A 20935-nucleotide genomic window follows, 5' to 3' on the forward strand; every position below is an offset into this window, starting at 1 on the left:
TCCACCTATGGTCACGTTTTGGTTTAGATTTCAAACAAAGTTTTGACACCTAAATCGTTGACTTAATAACTAAAATATATAAATGTGTTGTTTTAATTAATACCTAAATTAATTATGTTTTAATATAATTTTTTTAATGTCATTCGTTTGTTACTGACACTTTCATACCATTAAACCAAAGGTTCTTTCATATTTGATTTAAACGTTAGAGAGCGGGAAGTTTTGGGCCAAATTTAGTTTGACCTGTCAGGTTTTTTAGTTTTATCTATTAGGTTTTGTTTATTTAAGTTCAAATTTATCGAGTCAACAGATAAACATACGCTTGTTATGTTATCTCGTAGTGATTGTAATAATCTAAACAAAATACAACAAAAATGACATGTACCTATTGGATGATGTGGTCCAACAAAAAGCATTAAAAATAAACACTATTTTTACCTCACAATAGAAAGTTGATAATTATTAACATATATTATTATAATAATATCCTTTATGCTATTTTACATTGAAAGTGTCAACATGTATAAGTAAATTCTTGCAAATTGCAAGGATTTAAATGGCTCTATTGAATACAATACATCACTTGCGATATTTTCATTCGTAGAGTGTCGGGTTTGACAATCTTGCTGTCGGGATTGCCATGAGAGCTACCTTTTTCTTCAACACGATCCCAAACTTTTCAGTTAGATCATGCTCCTTCCCCTCGCCTAATTTCCAATCAAATGAATGAACGATGGATGCAAGCAAAAACATAAACATTCTTTCTCCCATTGCGGTCCCTGCACATATCCTTCGTCCAGACCCAAACGGAAAATAACTAAAGTCATTTCCGGTATAATCATACTTCCCATTCAAAAACCTTTCAGGTCTAAACTCCAGCGGGTTTTCCCAAATTGTAGGGTCTCTTTGTATTGCCCACGCATTCACAAACACCCGAGCACCTTTAGGGACCGTGTAGCCACCAATCACACATGACTCACTCGGACAATGTGGAACCATGAGTGGAAGTGCCGGGTGCAATCGTAAAGTTTCTTTCATGATGGCATATAGGTAAGGTAGTTTGTTGATGTGAGATTCTTCGACTACGTTATCTTTCCCGACCACCGTCTCCAATTCTTCTTGTGCTTTTTTGAGGATTTCCGGTTGGTTCATCATCTCGGCCAACGCAAACTCGATTGTATTCGAGGTTGTATCCGTCCCTCCAACCACCATATCCTATAACAATAAAATTATAATTAATTAACCTATTAGTAAAGGATGATCATTTTCGGTACCGCTACCGAATTCGATACCAATTTGGTACCGATCGGTACCAGGTTTTGAGTTTTCGGTATCGGTACAGCTCGGTATCTGTATTTCCCGACTTTATACGAAATACAAGTACCGATATACCTAAAATTTCGATATTGATACCAAAAATTTAGAATTTTCTGGATCTGTACCGGTCGGTACCGGTATCATCCCGAGCTAATCCCTAACTAAACTTACTCTTTATAAGATAAAAAATATTATTTGGGATTTACCATAAAGCAAGGATTTAAGATGAACCATGGTGAAAGGTGGATTGGAATCTCCACTATCTTTAAGCTCCAACAAAAACTGCAAAAAATCCTTGTTTTCATCACCACTCATTTTCCTCATTTGTTCAATCATCATCTCAAAAATCCCATCAAATCTCTTAGCCAACACTTTCATATTCTTCTTAATCCCTTGCGGATCAAACGTAGCCAAACCCGGGAAAAAATCCGACAAATTCGGCATCCCTAAATACGCGGTCATCTCACCTATCACTTGCCTAAACTCTGCCCCTAGCCTCTCCCTATCCTCATCCTTCACCGTACCACCCCACATCATACCCGTGATCACATTCAAAATAGTCAAAAACATTTGTTCCCCAACATTAACCGACAACCCGACATTATCGTACAAATATTTCACAGTGTTCCTAACCTCTTTCCTACGTAGAGAGTACACCGAATCCAAAACTTGGTTACTAAGCATTTCACGTACACAAATCTTTCTCAACATCCGCCACGTATCCCCATACGGTGTCCAAACGATGTCGTTGCCACCGTATGTGGCTTCTTTACCCGCAACCGGGACGTCCCGGTTAGCAAATATTGTGTCATTTAATTTTAACACCTCTCTAGCTAACGCTGGAGAGGTGATTAAAATGCCAAGTTTTTTACCTAGCCAGATTGTCGAAATTGGACCAAATGTTTTAGCTACTTCCGCGAAGTAGGAGTGGAGTTCTGGATCAAGAGATAATAGGTTTCCGACTAGAGGCAGAGGCTGTGGGCCTGGTGGGAGTGGTGGGTTGGGTTGTTTTGATGTTAATAATATCCATATTAGCCAAGATATGGTTAGTATAGAGGTGATTATGAGAATGGTTGTTGAGGTTGAAATTGAAATATCGCTTGTGGAGATTAGGGTTGATGATATCATTTTGGTAAGTAACACAATGATGAAGAGAAATGAATAGGGTGTTGGTTAAATAAAGAATTTGGTGATGATATGTTTATAAAAAAAAATACAAACCATGAGACAAAGAATCTTTTGTTGTTGTGAACAAGAAGATGCTGGCTACAATGTACAAATTGGGATCTCCAACCTTCCAAAGTCAAAGTGATCAAATGTGGTGGTTGATTTGCCCAAGAGAGAATATTTTTGGTGGGGATTGGATAAGTGACACATGCAAGACTTTCAAACCTCTTGTTTGTCATCCAAGTTCCAACCACAAACTAATGGCAAGTTGCAACCTAATCTATGAGTTAGGTTTTTCCATTTAAGATCATTTCCGTTAAGTCCCACCCCTGCTTTCTTCATCTAGGATTTTAGCTAGCTATAAACTTTTAAGACTATGCGAAATGAACATTTTAATTGGTTTACATTTTGAGGACTAAACACCGCCCCCTCAACATTTTAGGGGGATTTTCAATGTTAACATTGTGTACACATTGTAAGGAACCGGCGTTTTGTGTGTGAGAGGGAGGAAGATCGAGGAGTAATGATTATAGTAGAGTCGTTGGCATTTTTCCATCACACTTGTTTTTGTAAAAAAAATGCTAATTAGGCGCCACATGGCGTAAAATCAATGTATGGGGTTGTCTAGTTTTAGCTACGTATGGTCTAAAAACTGTAGGATTGCTCGAAGAACCCAACAACTACAGCTGTGAAACTCGTTAGCCGGATTGCTTGGAGAACCCAACAAACATGAAGTACGTACTCATTCCGTTGGATTGCTTAGAGATAATACCGGGTTGCTCTTGATTGCTTGCCGGCTTCTGTTGTCCTCGTGTAACCGGCTGGAAGGTCATTTCTAAAAAAATAACGTCAAAGATAAACATTACGTCCACTCAATACACTAAAAGCGTGACAGGAGAGCATCAAATATAATAATTTTATTAATTATACTCCACTTTTAATTTTTATGATTTTTCTAGTAAAAGATAATTTTTTGTCAAATATAACTTTTATGAAGTTAATTTTGTCAAGCCTGGTGAATTCTTCTGCTCCACTAAGAGTCAAAACTTTGTATTTAGTATGATTTGATTTATTATTTAAAAGAATATTGTGACATACCTTGTTGTTCATTTACTTACCATTTTATTATAATTATGGGATGTTTTTATTAATTAAGACTAAATCATTATTATTTATGAATTTTCTAGTTCAATATTTCACATCAAATATAATAATTGCCTCTTGAGATATTATAAAATTGAAATTTGTCTTTTACTGAATAAAATATAGGTTTATTTAATTTAATAGGAAACTTATTTTAGATTGATTTACCACTTGATAGTGGTAGGAGTTTGAGTTTTTCGATGGAGATTCAAGTTCGATCTTCACTTGTATCATTTTTATATAGATTATGGCAATAAAGGATTTGAACTAGGCTTTATATAAGGTTGTCATTTTTTGATAGATTATGGCAATAAAGGATTTGAGCTCACTCGGGTTTTCATCCCACCATGTATTGCATCAAAGAGTTCCGCTCTTGTTGGGGCATAGTGAGTGTCAAGTGACAGTCGGCGGTATGGTTTCATGGGGGAATGTTCAAGTCAAACTCTCAAGCCAACGTGAACCAGTTTAAAACAACATAGTTTGAGACAACGAGTTCTTCATTAAAAGAGTGCAGTAACCTAAAAAAATCACGTTCTAATAAATAAAAATCAATAAATTATGATTTGCCCCTACTTCCCACTTTAAAGATATTTTTAGGGTTTTTTAATGGATACATATGCTTAGTTGTTTTAATATAATAAAAAATAAGAAAAATACAAAAATTTTAAGTTTCGGATATTTCTTATATCTGAAATATCCGAAAAATATCAAAACTACTATCCGAATTCGAATCCGAAAATTCGAATATCCAAGATTCGGATATCAGAATTTTCAGATACTTCGGATGCGGATTTTTTGAACACCTCTACAGGTGATACCACATTGTCTAAGAGTATTCACATTCTATTCATTATACTAATTGTATATTTTATAAGTGGTGTTTTATAATATGGGTAAGGTTAAAATATAAATACAACAAAAATGAGAAACCTAAGAATGAATATAATTCATTGATCTTTGATTTGGATAGTAGAGATTTATTCAAGAATACAAACTGATGAGAAGGACATTAAGGTAATAACCTACTTATGATAACTTTCCCTCTCCACATGCAAGTCACATGTTTATTCTCTCATTATTTTAAAACATCCATAATTTTTTCATACAACATTTTAAAAAAAAAGCTTCACCATAATACAAGTGTTTTTTATCTTTAATATGAATATCATATTGTTATATAAAAAAATAGTGGGTTTTTTATATTGTGTTATTTGGTTGTTCAGTGTGTTTTTTTTAATTGGATTTTTCTATGCATTGTGTTATAGATTTTGGTCATTGTGTTTTTAGTTGATACGTATATTAAAGATAAAAATTAAAACAAAAGTTACATCATTTTGCCTTTTTATTCGTCATTGTGTCTTTGTGCTCAACATTTTTCTAGATACTTATCATTTCGTTTTAACCATTCTATAATACGTTCATTGTCTTTTGCTCGGAATTGACATGTGAAACTCACTTAATTTGAACAAAATAGTATTATGTTCATTGTGTATTACGTTCAAGTCATTGGTGTAATATGTAATTTCCATTTTGTGTTACGTCTCAGGTCATTGTGTTATATGTATTCACCATTGTGTCTTACGTTTCAGGTCATTGAGTTATATGTATTCATCATTGTGTTTTACGTTTCAAGTCATTGTGTTATATGTATTCATCATTGTGTTTTACGTTTCTGCAAATTGTGTAATATGTATTGTGTTTTATGTATTAGATAATTTGTTGGTATTTTTCATTATATTTACATATTATTATTACATAACAGTATTATTAATCCTTAAAAAACACAATGATAAGTTGAAAGACACAATGACGACAAAGTTATAGACGTTTTAAAATGAGTGTGGAATTAAAATGTGAACTACATGTGAATGGAGAAAATGTGTGTTATTACTTTTATACCATTTTTTTCTTTGATCTCCATTTGACACATGTCAGTTAATTATGGCTTCTCATTTTTGTTGGCATTTGTATAATAACCCAACCCAATATATAAAATAGATATAGACAAATAACTTTGTGAAAAACAAGGAATCTTTAAGAAGAAGATGCTTAGATTTACAAGATACAAATGTTATTAAATTCGTGATTCATGGGACGGCTAGAATCTTTTTGTATTGTTAACAAGAAAAATGCTAGCCTCGCAAAATACAAATTAAGACAGAGATCCATTTAACAAAAAATTAGGACAAGTTGCAGCCTCATCTAAAGAGTTTGACCAAATAATATATTTATTCCCCTATTTACTATTTAAATAATGATCTAGTAATTTTTTTTTCTTGAAAGTTAGCGATAATTATTAAAGTAGATAAAATAATATGATTACTATTATATTCTTAATATAAAAATATATTACAATAAACCTAAAAAATAAAAAACAATTAAATTCCCAACCTCTACAAGCTATTTTCTTCTTAATTGCTTATTAACAACGTACCATTTCAGATTACTCAAAGAACTCGTTGGAATTGCTTGTAAAAACTCAACGAGTGGGAAATTCAGATTGCTTGGAGAAAACAAAGGATTACTCATTTAAAAGCTGATACTATATGTATCGTAAGTAGAGTTTACTCTTATTTTATTATTAGACATACAAGTTAACTTATTGTAATTAACTAATTATAATCCAGTTTTGGATTTTTATTAATTTTCTAATTAATTTCACATCAAATATAACATTTTTCTCAATATAAAATAAAAGTGATTTTGTTTTTAATTGATTCAAACAAAATATTCCCAGATCGAAAATTTAAGAGTGATCGAGAGAGAACGTTTTTAATATTTAACATCTCGATAAATTTTTTGGGATTCCAGCTATGGTCACGTTTTGGTCTAGATTACAAACAAAGTTTTGACACCTAAATCGTTGACTTAATAACTAAAATATACAAATACTAGGTTATTGACCCGTGAGCGCCACGAGTGGAACTAATTAAATCTTGTAACATCAAACGATAATTTGAAAGTCAAAAACAAAATTCATACATACATATTGCGACGATAATAGAATATACAATTGATAATATCTTTTGTATCAAAATTAAATCTTTATTAAAGATAACTTTTCAAGGAAAATAAAACGATTTTTACAATAACTCCATCGATAAAAAATAACTTCATATATTATTAAACAGTTCCTTATAAACCACATTTGTAGTTTGATTTGTAACTTTACCCTCCTTATCTAAGATAAGCATTTTAACTCCGACTCTACTCTTCACTCTGGATAAAGCCATATATAACTGACCATGTGTAAACACCGGATGTCGAAGATATATTCCAACTCTTGCTAGGGATTGGCCTTGACTTTTGTTAATTGTCATTGCAAAACAAACCGCTATAGGGAACTGTCTTCTTTTCAACTTGAATGGCAATTTATTATCTGTAGGAGTTAGTGTACTTCGAGTTAAGTAAGTGCGATGACCAATTTTTGTACCCATCAAGCGATGAAAGACGATTAGGAATTACATCTTCAGAATTTGAAATAGGAGTGAAGTGGTCGGACGAAGGCGTCAACAACTCCTACGAATCAGTTTATCATTCATATTTTTAGTATAAACATTTAGATTTATAAAGTTATTATATTAACAGAAACGGATTAATAATCCATAATTAGGTTAAAGGTGTTACCTTTTCGGTTGATTTCAGGCCAGAGGTTGATCCAATTGTTAAAGAATGATTGTCATTAGATTGCACATGAAGTTAAATTGAATTGTATTAAAAATGAAATAAATACACAGTTTGGTTATGTACATTTGAGTATTTTTAAAAACGGAAACAATAATCATACCTGACCATGAGCAAGCTGTTTATCAAGATCATTAAGAACGTCCTCGTCATCTGTTAACTTGCTGACACCGTAGACGTCATATGAGTTTCTGATATTGTAGTCACTAACCTCAACAATGAAAGCAAATTTTTTCTCTAATATAGTGTTGAGTTCTTCAGGAAACGTGTGCATCGGATCAAGCTTCAACATAACAATTAAGGAAATGATTGTAACTAAACATAATCAAAAATCATTTAATGAAGTTCAAAATTTAAACAAAAGAAAAGTCAACGATTTGAAAATCAAGTTAAATCGAATAAAAGTTGTTTGCGTTTTATTTTATGTTTATAAGATATTAGAAAATTGATGTTTTAAAATAATGAAACAAAAAAACAATATAATAATATGAAAAGTAATATATCGAACTCAACAGTGTAGATGACTCAAAAAAAACAAAAAAACGATATTGTATCGGAGAATGGTACAAATGTGGAGTTTTGACAAAGCATGGATGATATAACAATATATAAGTGGACTTTTTATCTAAGAAAGTCATACCTCAACATCAGTGGTAACAAATTCATCAGCAGGCTTATTGAACAATTGTCTAGCATCACGATCAAACAACGTAAGCGAAACAACACCGGTGGTATCTTGGACACGAATTGGAATACGGAATCTGTAAAATAAAGAGGATTATTTAAAAAAGTATTGTAAAACACCTATTAAATTTAATATTAATAAATGAAAAAGTAATAATATTATATATTTTAAATTTATAAAATAGTACCTTGGTCCAGCATTTACGCCTAGAGAATTACAACTTGAATTCTTACATTCATAAACCTTCACTCCATCAAAAAGAGCAGAAGTAACCTTACGACTACAACGTTTACATCCATTATAGTACCATTCCTTGTTACCCACTATTTTCTTAATGGTACCAATTATGATGACGTTTTTAGCCTACAATAATAACATGGTCAACTTTTTAGTAAAAATTAACTCAACATGAGTCTTTACAAATAAAAATGGTTACATACCTCCAAAATGGTACAAAGATCACTGATTGAATAGAACGGAAACTTCTTCAAAAACTCATCTTTAACAGTTAGCAGCATATATGAACCAACCGGTTTAGGTACTTCGACATCGACTTGAGAGGATATTTCAAGCAACCTATTATTTCAAAAAAAATAAGTCATAAGGTGTTTAAAAATAAGTCAACCTTGACACTTGGTTACCATACGAGTTTTGAACATATATATTATATGGCAAAATCATATACATGTATGTAAAATTAGAATTATTAACAATAAAGAATTTTAAGGATAAAAAAATAAAATATTCAATTTATAATGATACCTCCATAGTACTTGACTCGTGTGAATTGGAGGACGATAATGAGATACTTCTCATTCGGGTTGTCAGCAACATATTTGATAAGTTGTTTAAGATAGTCATCCCATAAGGTGAGATAAATCGTTTTGCCACTGGTTCATCGAAAATTAGAAGTTAACAAAAATGAATTATTTAATTATACATGATAATATATATTATTTAGAATACCTCAAATCAGCAAATTCCATGGTTCTTTGATTCTGGTGTTGTGCCTCTCGGAAGAATGAGTTTTTATTGGTAAAAAACTTACTGACATGATCGATTACATCTGAGAAATAATTTATAATGAGGAATGAAAGATATATTAAACGATCATATTTAACTGTCGTAATATAATGTATAGAATTTAAAACGAAATTTATTTAAAAGATGCAAAACAAGAAACCTATTGTTCCATTCTGAGTTATGTTCTTGGCTTTGATATCATCAAAGGTAGCAAACGACAATCCATAAATGTGACCTTTAAACTCATCACAAATCGAAAGTTGAGTTTCTGACGTGAAACAAAGCTTATGTGGGCAGTCAACATAACGGTATGTTGACAGATTGGCACCAAGGGAAGGTTTTTGCACAATCAATGACCGATTCTCAGCCAGCCAAACATCATGTTTCGGTATGCAAGGTTTCCTTACATACGCCTGAATTCGATGACACTGTTACATTATTAATAAGACAAACATTATAACAATTAATTTTATATAATAAGAAAGAAATACCAAAAATATAAGCATAGTTTGCATACCGTCTCATATTGTAAAATCATTTCGATAGACCAGTCATCTCCTGGTTTATTGTTGTCCTTCAAACGCCACAGTCTAAGTATACGAACCTTCAGTACACAATCGTTGTTCGAAACATCCAAAGCGTTGAACATGGTAACGTTTTTTGCTTCCATCTTGCTGTGTAACAAAAACAAAATCCATGCAAAGATTCAAGAATCAGTAAATAACATTTACATGAGTGAAAATAAATATTTATATGTATGAAAGAAAATAAAAAACCTTAAAAATGAAAAAAATATGAAACGAAGACAAAGAAAGTGAGAACTGTGTGAATGTCTTCCTTATGGTTACAATATATATAGATACAGAGTATTTGTTACAAACTTTGAATTGTTAAAAAAAAGGAAAGCTCTAAATATAGTTAATTGACGGAATACAATCAGGGATAAAAAATATTATTGATATCAACATATTTTGGTAATAGTATTTTGGTACAACTATTTTGCTACTACTAAATTTAGTATTTAGTAAAACTAAATAATATAGTATGGATTTTTATTTTATTTGTATTTGAATTTTTATAATAACTGATTAACAACTTTCCAAAATTTGTAGAATGTAAATACGAAGTAAAAGTAAATAATATAGTATGGATTTTTATTTGTATTTGAATTTTTATAATAACTGAGTAACAACTTTCCAAAATTTGCAGAATGTAAATACAGATTTATTTATAAGGAAATCATAAAAAAGTAATAACTCTTAGCTGATTACGAATTCAAATTTAAAAATTAAGTTGACTAACAATTCAAATTTTGAATTTCAAAAGTTGTTAGCTATTATTAATGATATTAATCAATACAAATCAAAACTTAAAATTGGAAACAATATAACATTAAATTCAAAATTTCACAATGAAATATAATGTAAGTGAAATTCAAATCGGCAATGACACATATAATGAAATATGAAACATAGTTGATGTTAGATTATAAATATCAAATAACATTAACAATTATGATTACCAATATACAATACTAACCTAGGTAATTTAATTACACATACATTAACGAATAATACAAAATAAAAGTTGGTTTAATTAAACATACTATATTAGCCAATTTAATATACTTACCGGAAAATAAAATCCATTGACGACAAGGGAACCGTCTCTGAAGATCTGATTAACAATGAATAATAAAAAATACTAAGGTTAATTACAAATATATTAACGAATAATACAAAATATAATACAAAATACTAAGCTAGTTTAATTAAACATACTATATTAACCAATATAAAATACTTACCGGAAACTACAATCCATTGACGCGACGGCAACAGTCTCCGAAGATCTGATTAACAATAACCATGGATCTACCGAGGGATGTAATAAAATCAATAATTATTTCATATAATAGCGTATTCGGTTAATCAAAATCGCCGTAATTTTGGGGGAAGACGATTTAAATGAATTCGTCGGATGGACGGTTTAATTGATTTCGTCGGATGCAGAAGTATGATTGTAGGATTTAGATGAAGGATTGAGTTTTCTTATCATTGTCTGATTGAACTGTATGGTTGATTTTGTTGATTAGGTTAGGTTGAATATGAAGAAACTGGTACAATGAGGGGAAAAAAGATTGAAGGATCAAAATATAATCGTAGCATATTGATATTGAAATTTGATTGAAACGAATTTAAAGTATTAAATGAATTTAAAGTATTAGGAAAATAATTTGTTTTTGATTTATTTAAATTATAAGAAAATTAGAGAAGTGAAGGATATTTTTGGAAGGAGAGAAATTCGTCTAATAGGAAATGGCTATGTGGCAGCAAACTCAATTGTTTTAATATATAGTAGGATGTTGTTTTAATTAATACCTAGATTAATTATGTTTTGACTCAATTTTTTAATGTCTTTCTTTTGTTGTTGACACCTCCATACCAGTAGGCTAAAGGTTTTTTGATATTTGATTTAAATATTAGAAAGCCGAAAATTTTGGGTCGAATTTAATTGGGTCTTTTAGTTATGTATTATGTTTTATTTATTTATTTAAGTTCAACTTTATCTTGTGAGTCAAAAGATAAACATAGTCTTGTTATGTTATCTCGTAGTGTTTGTAATAATCTAATCCCTAGGAGTCTTAATCATAGTTGGTTAGGATCTCTCAACTCTAACATATTCTTTTCTTTCTACTTTATTTCTTCGTCTAAGTGAGTATCGTTGCCATATTTAAAAGCTTTTGTTCTAATCAAAATCAAACGATATCCATTAATTGGTAACAGAGCAAAGGATAAGAGGTTTATCCATCAATTACCGTTACAACGTGGTTTTAGTGTTATTGAATTAACTTGGTGCTATAATAAACATTATTACTTAATAACGAGTTAGGAGATGGAGGAGTGCAGACTCGTTTAATTATAATGTTTCATGTCTTGTCGGTTGGGCTTGTTTAGTGTAATTAATGTTGGAGTTGAACCTGATTAATAAAATTCTGGTCTGCTTGATAAGATGTTTAACAAAATTATCGGGCCTGTTCACTCTTGATCCAACTATATAGTTTATTAAATGGAGCTAAGATATAATTGCAACTTGGGCTTTGAATGTTCAATTTATTATTAAACTGGGCTTGCATTTTTGGGTTTGTTTTAATCAACCGGACTTTCTTAATGGGTTAAACAAGTTCTATCCAAGTCAAGCAGCAAATGTGTTTGAGTTCTTGTGTCTTAACTAACCTCGTCTTTCTTCCGAAGTGAGGTTAGTTCCTAATTCTTTTTGAACCATTTTTTACCCAACGAAACTCGACCTACTTAACGGGTTAAACGAGTTGTGTTCGGGTCAACCCACAAATGTTTTCTGGTTCACGTGTCTTAACTGACCTCGTCTTTCTTTAGAAATGAGGTTAGTATATTTTTTCGTTTTCAACCATTTTTGATACGTCTGAATCTATTGATTTGTGAAAACGGAAAGGGATTGATTTCAAGCTTCCGCATATTGACTCCTTGTACTTTGGATGTTGTCGAATCATAGCGTGACACACCAGTGTGCCAACCAACATCCATATTTAAAATTTGGGGTTTAATATAAACGGATCAACGAGCCGAGCCAACCATGGCTCTGGCTCGGCTTGTTTGGAAATCGACTCAAGCAAACTCGTTTAGAAACGAGCTTTTTTGGAGCGAACTTTAAAAGGAGTAAATTGCTTTTTTGGCCCATGTATTTTATTTACCATAGTCATTTCAACGCAAAATGAAACTTAGTCTAATAAACCCTTGGCATTTGAATGTGTTTGTGGTTTTGGCCCATTTAGTTTACAACTTTTTGAGGTTAAAGCAACAACATATTGCAAAGGGTATTTAGGTCCTAGTCACAGTAATTTAAACGCGAATGATCCCTAACTGAAGTGGTTAAGGTGCGGCATCCAACTACATTAAAGATGGGGAGATTTTTGTTTCAAGTCTCCCACCTTTGAAAAAAAATACGGAGCTTCAGCCCGGTTGAGTTAATAGGTTCTCTACATGTAGTGGGCGTCCTTCTGAGAATGAAACGGAGATAATCAGGTAGGTCATATATATACCCGTCACTGTTTCAAATGACCGTTTCAGAAAGAAAAAACAAAGTAATTTAAACATTGCCTTTTAATAAAATTTCTGGATGCAGTTATCTAATCACTTTCAACTTTAATTACACGCGTTTAAAAATGAACATTTTCTGTTTTCATGAATTGTTATTTATCTCGCTATCAACTGTCGTTTTGAAGTTTAAAACCATGTGCCGTCATATAAATGCTTGAACATGCACTCCGACTAAATCTGAAATCCTTCACTTGGTACATATAAATGTGAGGGTGTATATTACAGCATCATTTTAAGTAATAATTCGATATATATGTTTGTTATTTATGAAAACAAAATTTTATGATACATTAATAATTAGATTTTGTGGCGAAAGAAAAAAGAGAAACGTTAGTTGGATGGTTTGTCAAAGCATACAGGTTGGAGAGCATTAAACATTAATTACATGTCAATAATTTTTTGTGCATAAGATTTGTTAACTTAATTGTGTCTCAACTGTCTTGTTGAAATGGTGTCCACTGGAATCCTTATATATAGGAGTAATATTGTTATGCTTCTTCATGCACTACATTGCAACTTGCAACTGGATCAACGTTATGAGTTCTAAGCTTTTACTCTTTGCATTCGTTGGTTTTATAATTTGCACCACTAACATAGTTGGTGGTAGAAAGATTTCTGATGAGGAAGAGAAGACATTTATTATGCATGGTGGGGGTATAGGAGGCGGAGTAGGATTTGGAGGTGGTTATGGTGGTGGAGTAGGAAAAGGTGGTGGTGGTGGTGGAATAGGAGGTGGTTATGGTGGTGGAGTTGGTGGAGGAATTGGTAAAGGTGGTGGTATAGGAGGTGGGTCTGGTGGTGGAATAGGAGGTGGTTCTGGTGGTGGTGCAGGAGGCGGAATTGGTAAAGGTGGTGGAATAGGAGGTGGTTATGGTGGTGGTGCAGGAGGCGGAGGTGGTAAAGGTGGTGGTATAGGAGGGGGAATAGGTAAAGGTGGTGGGATAGGAGGTGGTTCGGGTGGTGGAGGAGGAATTGGTAAAGGTGGTGGTGGTGGAATAGGTGGTGGAGGAATTGGTAAAGGTGGTGGTGGAGGTGGTTCGGGTGGTGGAGGAATTGGTAAAGGAGGTGGTGGTGGAATAGGTGGTGGTTCTGGTGGTGGTGGGGGAGTAGGAGGAGGAATCGGTAAAGGTGGTGGTTTTGGTGGTGGAGGAGGAATTGGCAAAGGTGGTGGTGGTGGATTTGGTGGTGGTTCTGGTGGTGGTGGGGGAGTAGGAGGAGGAATCGGTAAAGGTGGTGGAGGAGGAATTGGCAAAGGCGGTGGTGGTGGGATAGGTGGTGGTTCTGGTGGTGGTGGAGGAATTGGCAAAGGCGGTGGTGGTGGAATAGGTGGTGGTTCTGGTGGTGGGATAGGTGGTGGTTCTGGTGGTGGAGGAGGAAGTGGCAAAGGCGGTGGTGGTGGAATAGGTGGTGGTTCTGGTGGTGGGATAGGTGGTGGAGGAGGAATTGGTAAAGGTGGTGGTGGTGGAATAGGTGGTGGTTCCGGAGGTGGAGGTGGTTTTGGTGGGGGTGCAGGTGGTGGTTCCGGAGGAGGTGGTGGTTTTGGTGGAGGAGCAGGAGGCGGATTTGGTGGTGGCATTGGAAAGGGTGGCGGTTCCAGAGGTGGTGGAGGCTTTGGAGGCGGCGGCGGTGGCGGAGAAGGAGGAGGTATAGGCAGTGGATATGGTTCCGGTGGTGGGAACTAAAGCGGAATATGGCCTAGAAACATGGGTTGTAGCCATAAAATCCATTAGGAGCCGAACACTTTCAATAACGCATCTAGTTATAGCTAAACATGCATGGTACAACTTTATTATGTGTGTTAATATGCATGTTTCCTATCCTTTTTTATGTAATATATGCATCACTTGAAATAATAAAGGCATTTCGATCCAATCTCATATTCTGTACCAAGTATATATCCCAAATACTTGAACTACACATTTAATGGTACATAAACGTAGCTACATACATATCTATGGATCACAAATAAACATTTGTGCCTGAATTTTCCATCATACAAATTATAAAAGTATCCAACGTATGTAACTTTAGCAAATCCAATCTCAAAACAAGCCCTAAAAGTATGAGATTATAATGTCAACAGAACCAAACACGGCGGTCATAAATCGAAGATGAAAGACTAGTAAACCAACATAGATCAATTTTCCAAGTCCAAAAATATCAGTTAAGAACACCATAAGTGGCAACCAAGCATGGAACTTGCTACAGATAATTGATCATAATCCTTTTCAATGGAAGGACTGTATAGTGTCTTTGTCCCCATAAATGTTAAAATGTTTAAAGTCTAAAGGTGGCCCCTCTTCCATGTGAAGATACGGTCACCGTCTAACAACCTACAAACTTGGCTAACGATTATTCGTCATACACTACTGCATTAATAAGTATCATTAATGGAACATCATCAACAGGGCGACATATATGTCGATAATAATCACCGACAACTCACTAGTGAAATAAAGTCAAATGAAAAAAAAATGAAAAATAAAAACTAAAACAGCTGACGATAATCGTTGATTTTGGCCTATTACCAACAAATAACATAACCTGGGGAAAAAAGAAAGATTAACTACGATGGACTTCTAACCAAGGTAAGTCCGGGTCTAGACATCTTTTGTGGGGACTGTTTGGGGGGGGGGGGGTTAAATATGTCGTTGAAATGTTGATAATTTGGGGATAAGGTTTCAAGTTACATTCTCGTCATGGCTTTTAGTCTTTTAATTTCTTGGTGAGCGCCCATTTGCGATGGATACGCTCATCAATAATCCATCCCTAAATGCAGGATAAAATTTTAGGATAAAGTTTTCAGATAAGATTTTCGTCTAGCCATATCACTTATTTGTCGCCGGGGTCCATTTGTGACATGCTTTCAGTCACCAAGTCCGGTGATATTCTTTGTAAGTAGCAATGAAAATTCCATATTAGCAACACGCCATTATCCATTTCAACTTGTAAATGGTAACTAATGCATGGTTCATCGTTTCTTTTGACACCTATAAGGGGGTGTTTGGTACAGAGAAAAAAAATGGGAAGAAATGGAAATAGAAATAGGAGAGAAATGGAATTGGAGAGAAATAGAAATGGGTGGAGAATTGACAATCATTTCCTTTGTTTGGTACAATAGAGAAATGGGTGGAGAAACGGGAGCAGAGATGTGATTAGGGTTCCGCCTCGGCATCATCATGGTGGAGAAATGGTGGCTCAGAGACGCGTCGCAACACCGCGAACGGAGTAGAGCGTCATCATCATCGCCGCGCAACATCAACACCGCGATTTAGGGTTCCGCCTCGCAACACCGCCTCGCGATTTAGGGTTTCGTTTTGGCTCAGAGACGCGAACGGACGTGGCTGCGGCGTCGGCCGCCGTGCCGGACGTCGGCATCATCATCACCATCGCCGGTCGGAGCATCATCATCATCATACGCGAACGGAGTAGAGCAGAGACGCGATTTAGAAGCAGAGAGAATTCCATTTCTCTTCCAAATGGAGAGAATTGGATTTCTCTACTTTTTGCCTACACCCAATTCTCAGAGAAAACCAATTCTCCGCCTAATTCTCCCAAACAAGAGAAACCTAATTCTCCACCCTCAAATCTCTCTACCAAACACCCCCTAACTGCATTTGGTTTCCTTTGCCACCATGCCAAATTAACCTTCCTATTTTCACATATGTTATAATCTTTCTCAAATTTGGTATTCTGATCTCATAATTAAAATCACCAAAATCGGTCTAGGAATCTGCATCTTCATATGTGGTGTCATATGTGATGGGCTAGATCGTGTATATGTTTGGAAGATGTGCACGTCAATGGATTAGGTTTGTTTCTAGCTATAGAAGTAATCCTTTGTAACGTTGCATAGCATTCCGAGTGAAACTAAGCATGGAAATACACATGATAATGAGTAGGTACCCCAGTGCACGATCTAGGAAAAAAACACGGTAGTGGTTGGGGTTGGCGATCTATGTAGGTAGTAATTGAATGTGTGCATGTTCTTCTTTGTACATACATTTTTCTAACACAAAGTGATTTCTTATTACTTATGACCTAACGTGGCTTTGTGTATTGTAAACTAACCAACTCGTTATATATAAAGCACGCTACAAAAATTGAGAAAACGTTAATAAAAAGAAACTATATTATTGTGTAAAATAAGCAAGCATCAAATAAGATTAGGGTTTTATGGTCGAGGCGAAGAGGAGGTGGATTAATGTGAAAGTGTTAAATAGTGAAGGAGATAAACCTTGAATCCTTAGAAGTTGCTTGGTGATTTTAAGTCACGATGATCGGACGGTGCCATTTAACAATCGCAATCCCCTTCATTTGACAGGCCTTCATGAGTAAGGATGTTAGATTTACTCCAAAATAAATCTCGAAATGGGTTTTATGACTTCATCAAACACCGATATCTATATATAGGATGTTAGATTTATCAATTGTGTTTCGTAATGTAACTACTTATTTTTTTAATATTTTTAAAGGCATGTAAAAGTTTTAGACTTTTAGTCGATACTTTAAAAAGGTTTCAAGTGACATTTTTTACAATTATTCGACCAAGCATATGCTTTAAATAAATAAAAAAATATCATGTTGTAGATAACTAAAAATGTTTAACATACGTTCTACATGGCTCAACACTCATATCATAAAGAATGTTCATGATCTTATATAATCATTTGGTGTATCTTTTATAATTATCATGAGCTAAAACTCTTTATATCACCTTAATCTATGATGAAACTTGACAACTTTTGATGGTTGGAATTAATATATGATAATTTTATATTAAAATAATGACTAATTATTGGTTATCCTTTGATGAAAAATTGTGTTTAAACAATTGAAAGTAATATACAAGAATTATAAATGGTACATCTTGTTATGTTGAAAGACTATTGATTTTATCATTTATTTATAAATGTTGTTCATGCAACTTTATAACTTTTAATCTAGAAATAGTTAAAATAATTCTTGTATGGTACATGAAAATTGGTTAAACACATACCCTCATGTTTAGATTTGAAAGATTGAACATTTGTTATGAATTGATATTCTTGTTAAGTAATATTATAAATAATTTGTTAACACAACTATTTTAATATTACACTTGGGTTGAAAATTCATAAATCAAAGAAATACTTGAACTTAGTCTAATTTAATCAACCATAGGTGGATTATGTGTTGTTCATGTAATCTTTCCGACCGGTTGTTAGATTTGAGTTTCGTAATTGAATGATAATTTATATCTTTAAATTTCAACATAAAGGTTCACTTACATTATAGTATGATTTGAGGTGATTAGTTTGTATAATTCATACTAAGTTTTTCAAAAAATCATTTGAATGGTTATCTATAACTAGAAACTATTCTTTTTAAAACAAAATAGTGAATTTATCATATATTTAAGTTTGCCATCATTAAGAGTCAAGTGGATTCTAAGTTAAGGTGATAGCTTCTTAATTCTTGTTTATCTCCATTATCGTGTTACTTGCTTTAATTTATTGTCACGAGTTTTTCTAAAAAAAATAATCTTAAAAATAAATCAATTAAGCTCATTTCTCACGGTTATTATATTTGCAAAGGTTTGATATTAAAATTTACGTGTCCATGGATTGATACCCGGTTCTTGCCGTTACTATATTACCACACGACGGGTACACTTGCCTTTTGTGTGTGTGGTTAAGTCTAGGTGAAAACCATTTTTAAAACCCGACAAAGTGTGAAAAATCTTTAATAAAAATATATATATATCTCACACCACATCAAGTTTTTGGCGCTGTTTCCGGGAACACGGTAAAATTTTAATACTAATCTAAGTTTTTATTTTCACCGTTGTATATAATTAAAAAAAAAGAAATTAAATTTTATTCATTTTAGTTTATATAGTTTTAGTCTAAAAAAAAGTAATTAGTTTATTTAGTTTTAGTCTAATTATTTAAAAAAAAATTATTTATTTCCGCTTTACTTGTAGTTCACTTTTACCTTTCTAGTTTCTTTATTTTCTTAAGTAATGAATGTCCACCACGCCCGCACCTGAGCTTGTTTCACCACTTTCGGAACCCGAACGTCACCTTCTCCAAAGGTTACGCAACCGTTCACGTGTAGTAGCCGAGACAATAGAAAACGAGGCGTTTTCGGACGAAACAACCGAAGAAACCATAACAGAACAAAACATGGCGGCACCCAATAACCTAGAAAACGAACCTAACATGAACCAATACGGCAAGCCGACACTCGAAGGTTATGGAAGTGGCGTGGCACCACCAGAAATCACTGTAAACTTTGAAATCAAATCTAGCATCATTCATATGGTGGAAAATTATGTTCAATTCCATGGCCTTCTCGATGAAGATCCCTTGTCTCATATCTCTCGATTCTTACGAATATGCGGTACTTTCAAAATCGAAAATTGCACTGAGGACCAAATTAAGCTCAAGCTTTTTCCCTTCTCCCTTCGAAGCCATGCCTTGGATTGGCTAGAGTCACTGCCATCTGGCACAATTACCAATTGGGAATAGATTGTAGAGCAGTTCCTCATGAAATACTTTCCACCAGACAAAACCGCAAAGTACCGAGCCAGCATCATCGAATTCAGAACCGACGAAGACGAATCGTTGCACGCAGCCTGGGAGAGATACAAGGGCTTGCTAAGAAGATGCCCACACCATGGGTTGAACAAATGGCTCCATGTTCAAACATTATTCGATGCCCAATCCAGCTAAAACAAGCAGGCAATTGATCAAATAGCCGGTGGAGATCTCGGAACCAAATCTCCCAACGAAACATTCGAGGTTCTAGAGAAAGCAGCAAAGAAAAGCTTTGCATACAACCCACCACGATCAACCCCATCACACAAGGGTATGCACCATGTTAATCCAACACTCTTGTCACTGCACAACTCGAAGCACTCTCAAAGAAGTTTGAGCAACTACAAAGAGAGTTAGTGAAAGCCAAGACCAAGTGTGACACTTGTGGGGGTGAACACAAAACGAAATATTGCCAGCAAAGCATGATGGTTGAAGATGTTGATTACGTGAGCCGACAAAACAACACCTTCAGAAACACATATAACCCTGGTTGGAGGAATCATCCTAATTTCAGTTGGAAGGATGGAGCAAACAATCAAACACCACCTGGGTTTGACAAACGTCCTTTTAACCAAACTCATCCATCCCAACCAAAACCTCAATACCACAGCCAATGGCCAAGCACCAGTCAACACCCAAATAGTGGGGATATTGTGGAGATTCTTTTAACACGACTCTTAGCCAGTACCGAAACTTCAAACAAACTGACCGAAGAAAGGTTTCAGAAGAATGAGGCGGAGTTAAGGAATCAAAAGGCATCTTTACAAAACATCAAAAATCAAGTGGGTCAACTAGCCCAGTTGCTTTCTGAAAGACAACCTGGTGGTCTTCCAAGCAACACGGTAACAAACCCAAATGCTCAGGCAAATGCCATAACATTAAGAAGTGGCAAGACCACTCAAGATGTAGTATCCCCATCACAGCCAGTTGATGATGAGACTGAGATTCCTGACAAGGTGCATGATCGGCAAGTCCCAGCAAGTACCGCACAAGTCAGAGAACCAGTAAAACCATATGTCCCACCCATTCCTTACCCAAACCGTCTTAAGAAAGAAAAGATGGAAGCCGAGTATGGCAAATTACTTGAGCTCTTCAAACAGTTGCACATCAATCTTCCTTTCATCGAGGCCATCTCACAAATGCCAAAATATGCAAAGTTCCTGAAAGATGTGTTAACAAACAAGAGAAAATTGGAAGAT

At 34.2% G+C, this 20935-nt stretch overlaps 2 protein-coding genes across 2 annotated transcripts; one reads left to right on the plus strand and one right to left on the minus strand.

Moving 5' to 3' along the window:
* Nucleotides 1-431: 431 nt before the first annotated feature.
* Nucleotides 432-2477, minus strand: LOC143586350 (flavonoid 3'-monooxygenase CYP75B137-like). The gene is made up of 2 exons (XM_077067915.1): nucleotides 1525-2477; nucleotides 432-1215 (listed from the first exon to the last, which is right to left on the minus strand). The coding sequence occupies exons 1-2, from the start codon at nucleotides 2443-2445 to the stop codon at nucleotides 595-597; spliced, it is 1542 nt and encodes a 513-aa protein (XP_076924030.1). The 5' UTR covers nucleotides 2446-2477; the 3' UTR covers nucleotides 432-594.
* A 10796-nt stretch (nucleotides 2478-13273) lies between these two features.
* Nucleotides 13274-15033, plus strand: LOC143586352 (uncharacterized). The gene has a single exon (XM_077067916.1). It carries the CDS (start codon nucleotides 13656-13658, stop codon nucleotides 14835-14837), a length of 1182 nt encoding a protein of 393 aa, XP_076924031.1. The 5' UTR covers nucleotides 13274-13655; the 3' UTR covers nucleotides 14838-15033.
* The last annotated feature ends 5902 nt before the right edge of the window (nucleotides 15034-20935 follow it).

This window comes from Bidens hawaiensis, unplaced genomic scaffold (assembly GCF_021521415.1).
Source record: "Bidens hawaiensis isolate Kalapana, Puna unplaced genomic scaffold, B.hawaiensis_p1.1 tig00034616_1, whole genome shotgun sequence".
NCBI classification, from domain to species: domain Eukaryota; kingdom Viridiplantae; phylum Streptophyta; class Magnoliopsida; order Asterales; family Asteraceae; genus Bidens; species Bidens hawaiensis.

What these genes read in the sequence shown, in the direction of transcription:
- LOC143586350 (XM_077067915.1), bottom strand. Translation starts at nt 2,445, where the DNA reads ATGATATCATCAACCCTAATCTCCACAAGCGATATTTCAATTTCAACC. An exon ending in ATCTTAAATCCTTGCTTTAT is followed by an intron (nt 1,216 to 1,524) that starts GGTAAATCCCAA and finishes TTATTGTTATAG; the next exon opens with GATATGGTGGTTGGAGGGAC.
- LOC143586352 (XM_077067916.1), top strand. Translation starts at nt 13,656, where the DNA reads ATGCACTACATTGCAACTTGCAACTGGATCAACGTTATGAGTTCTAAG.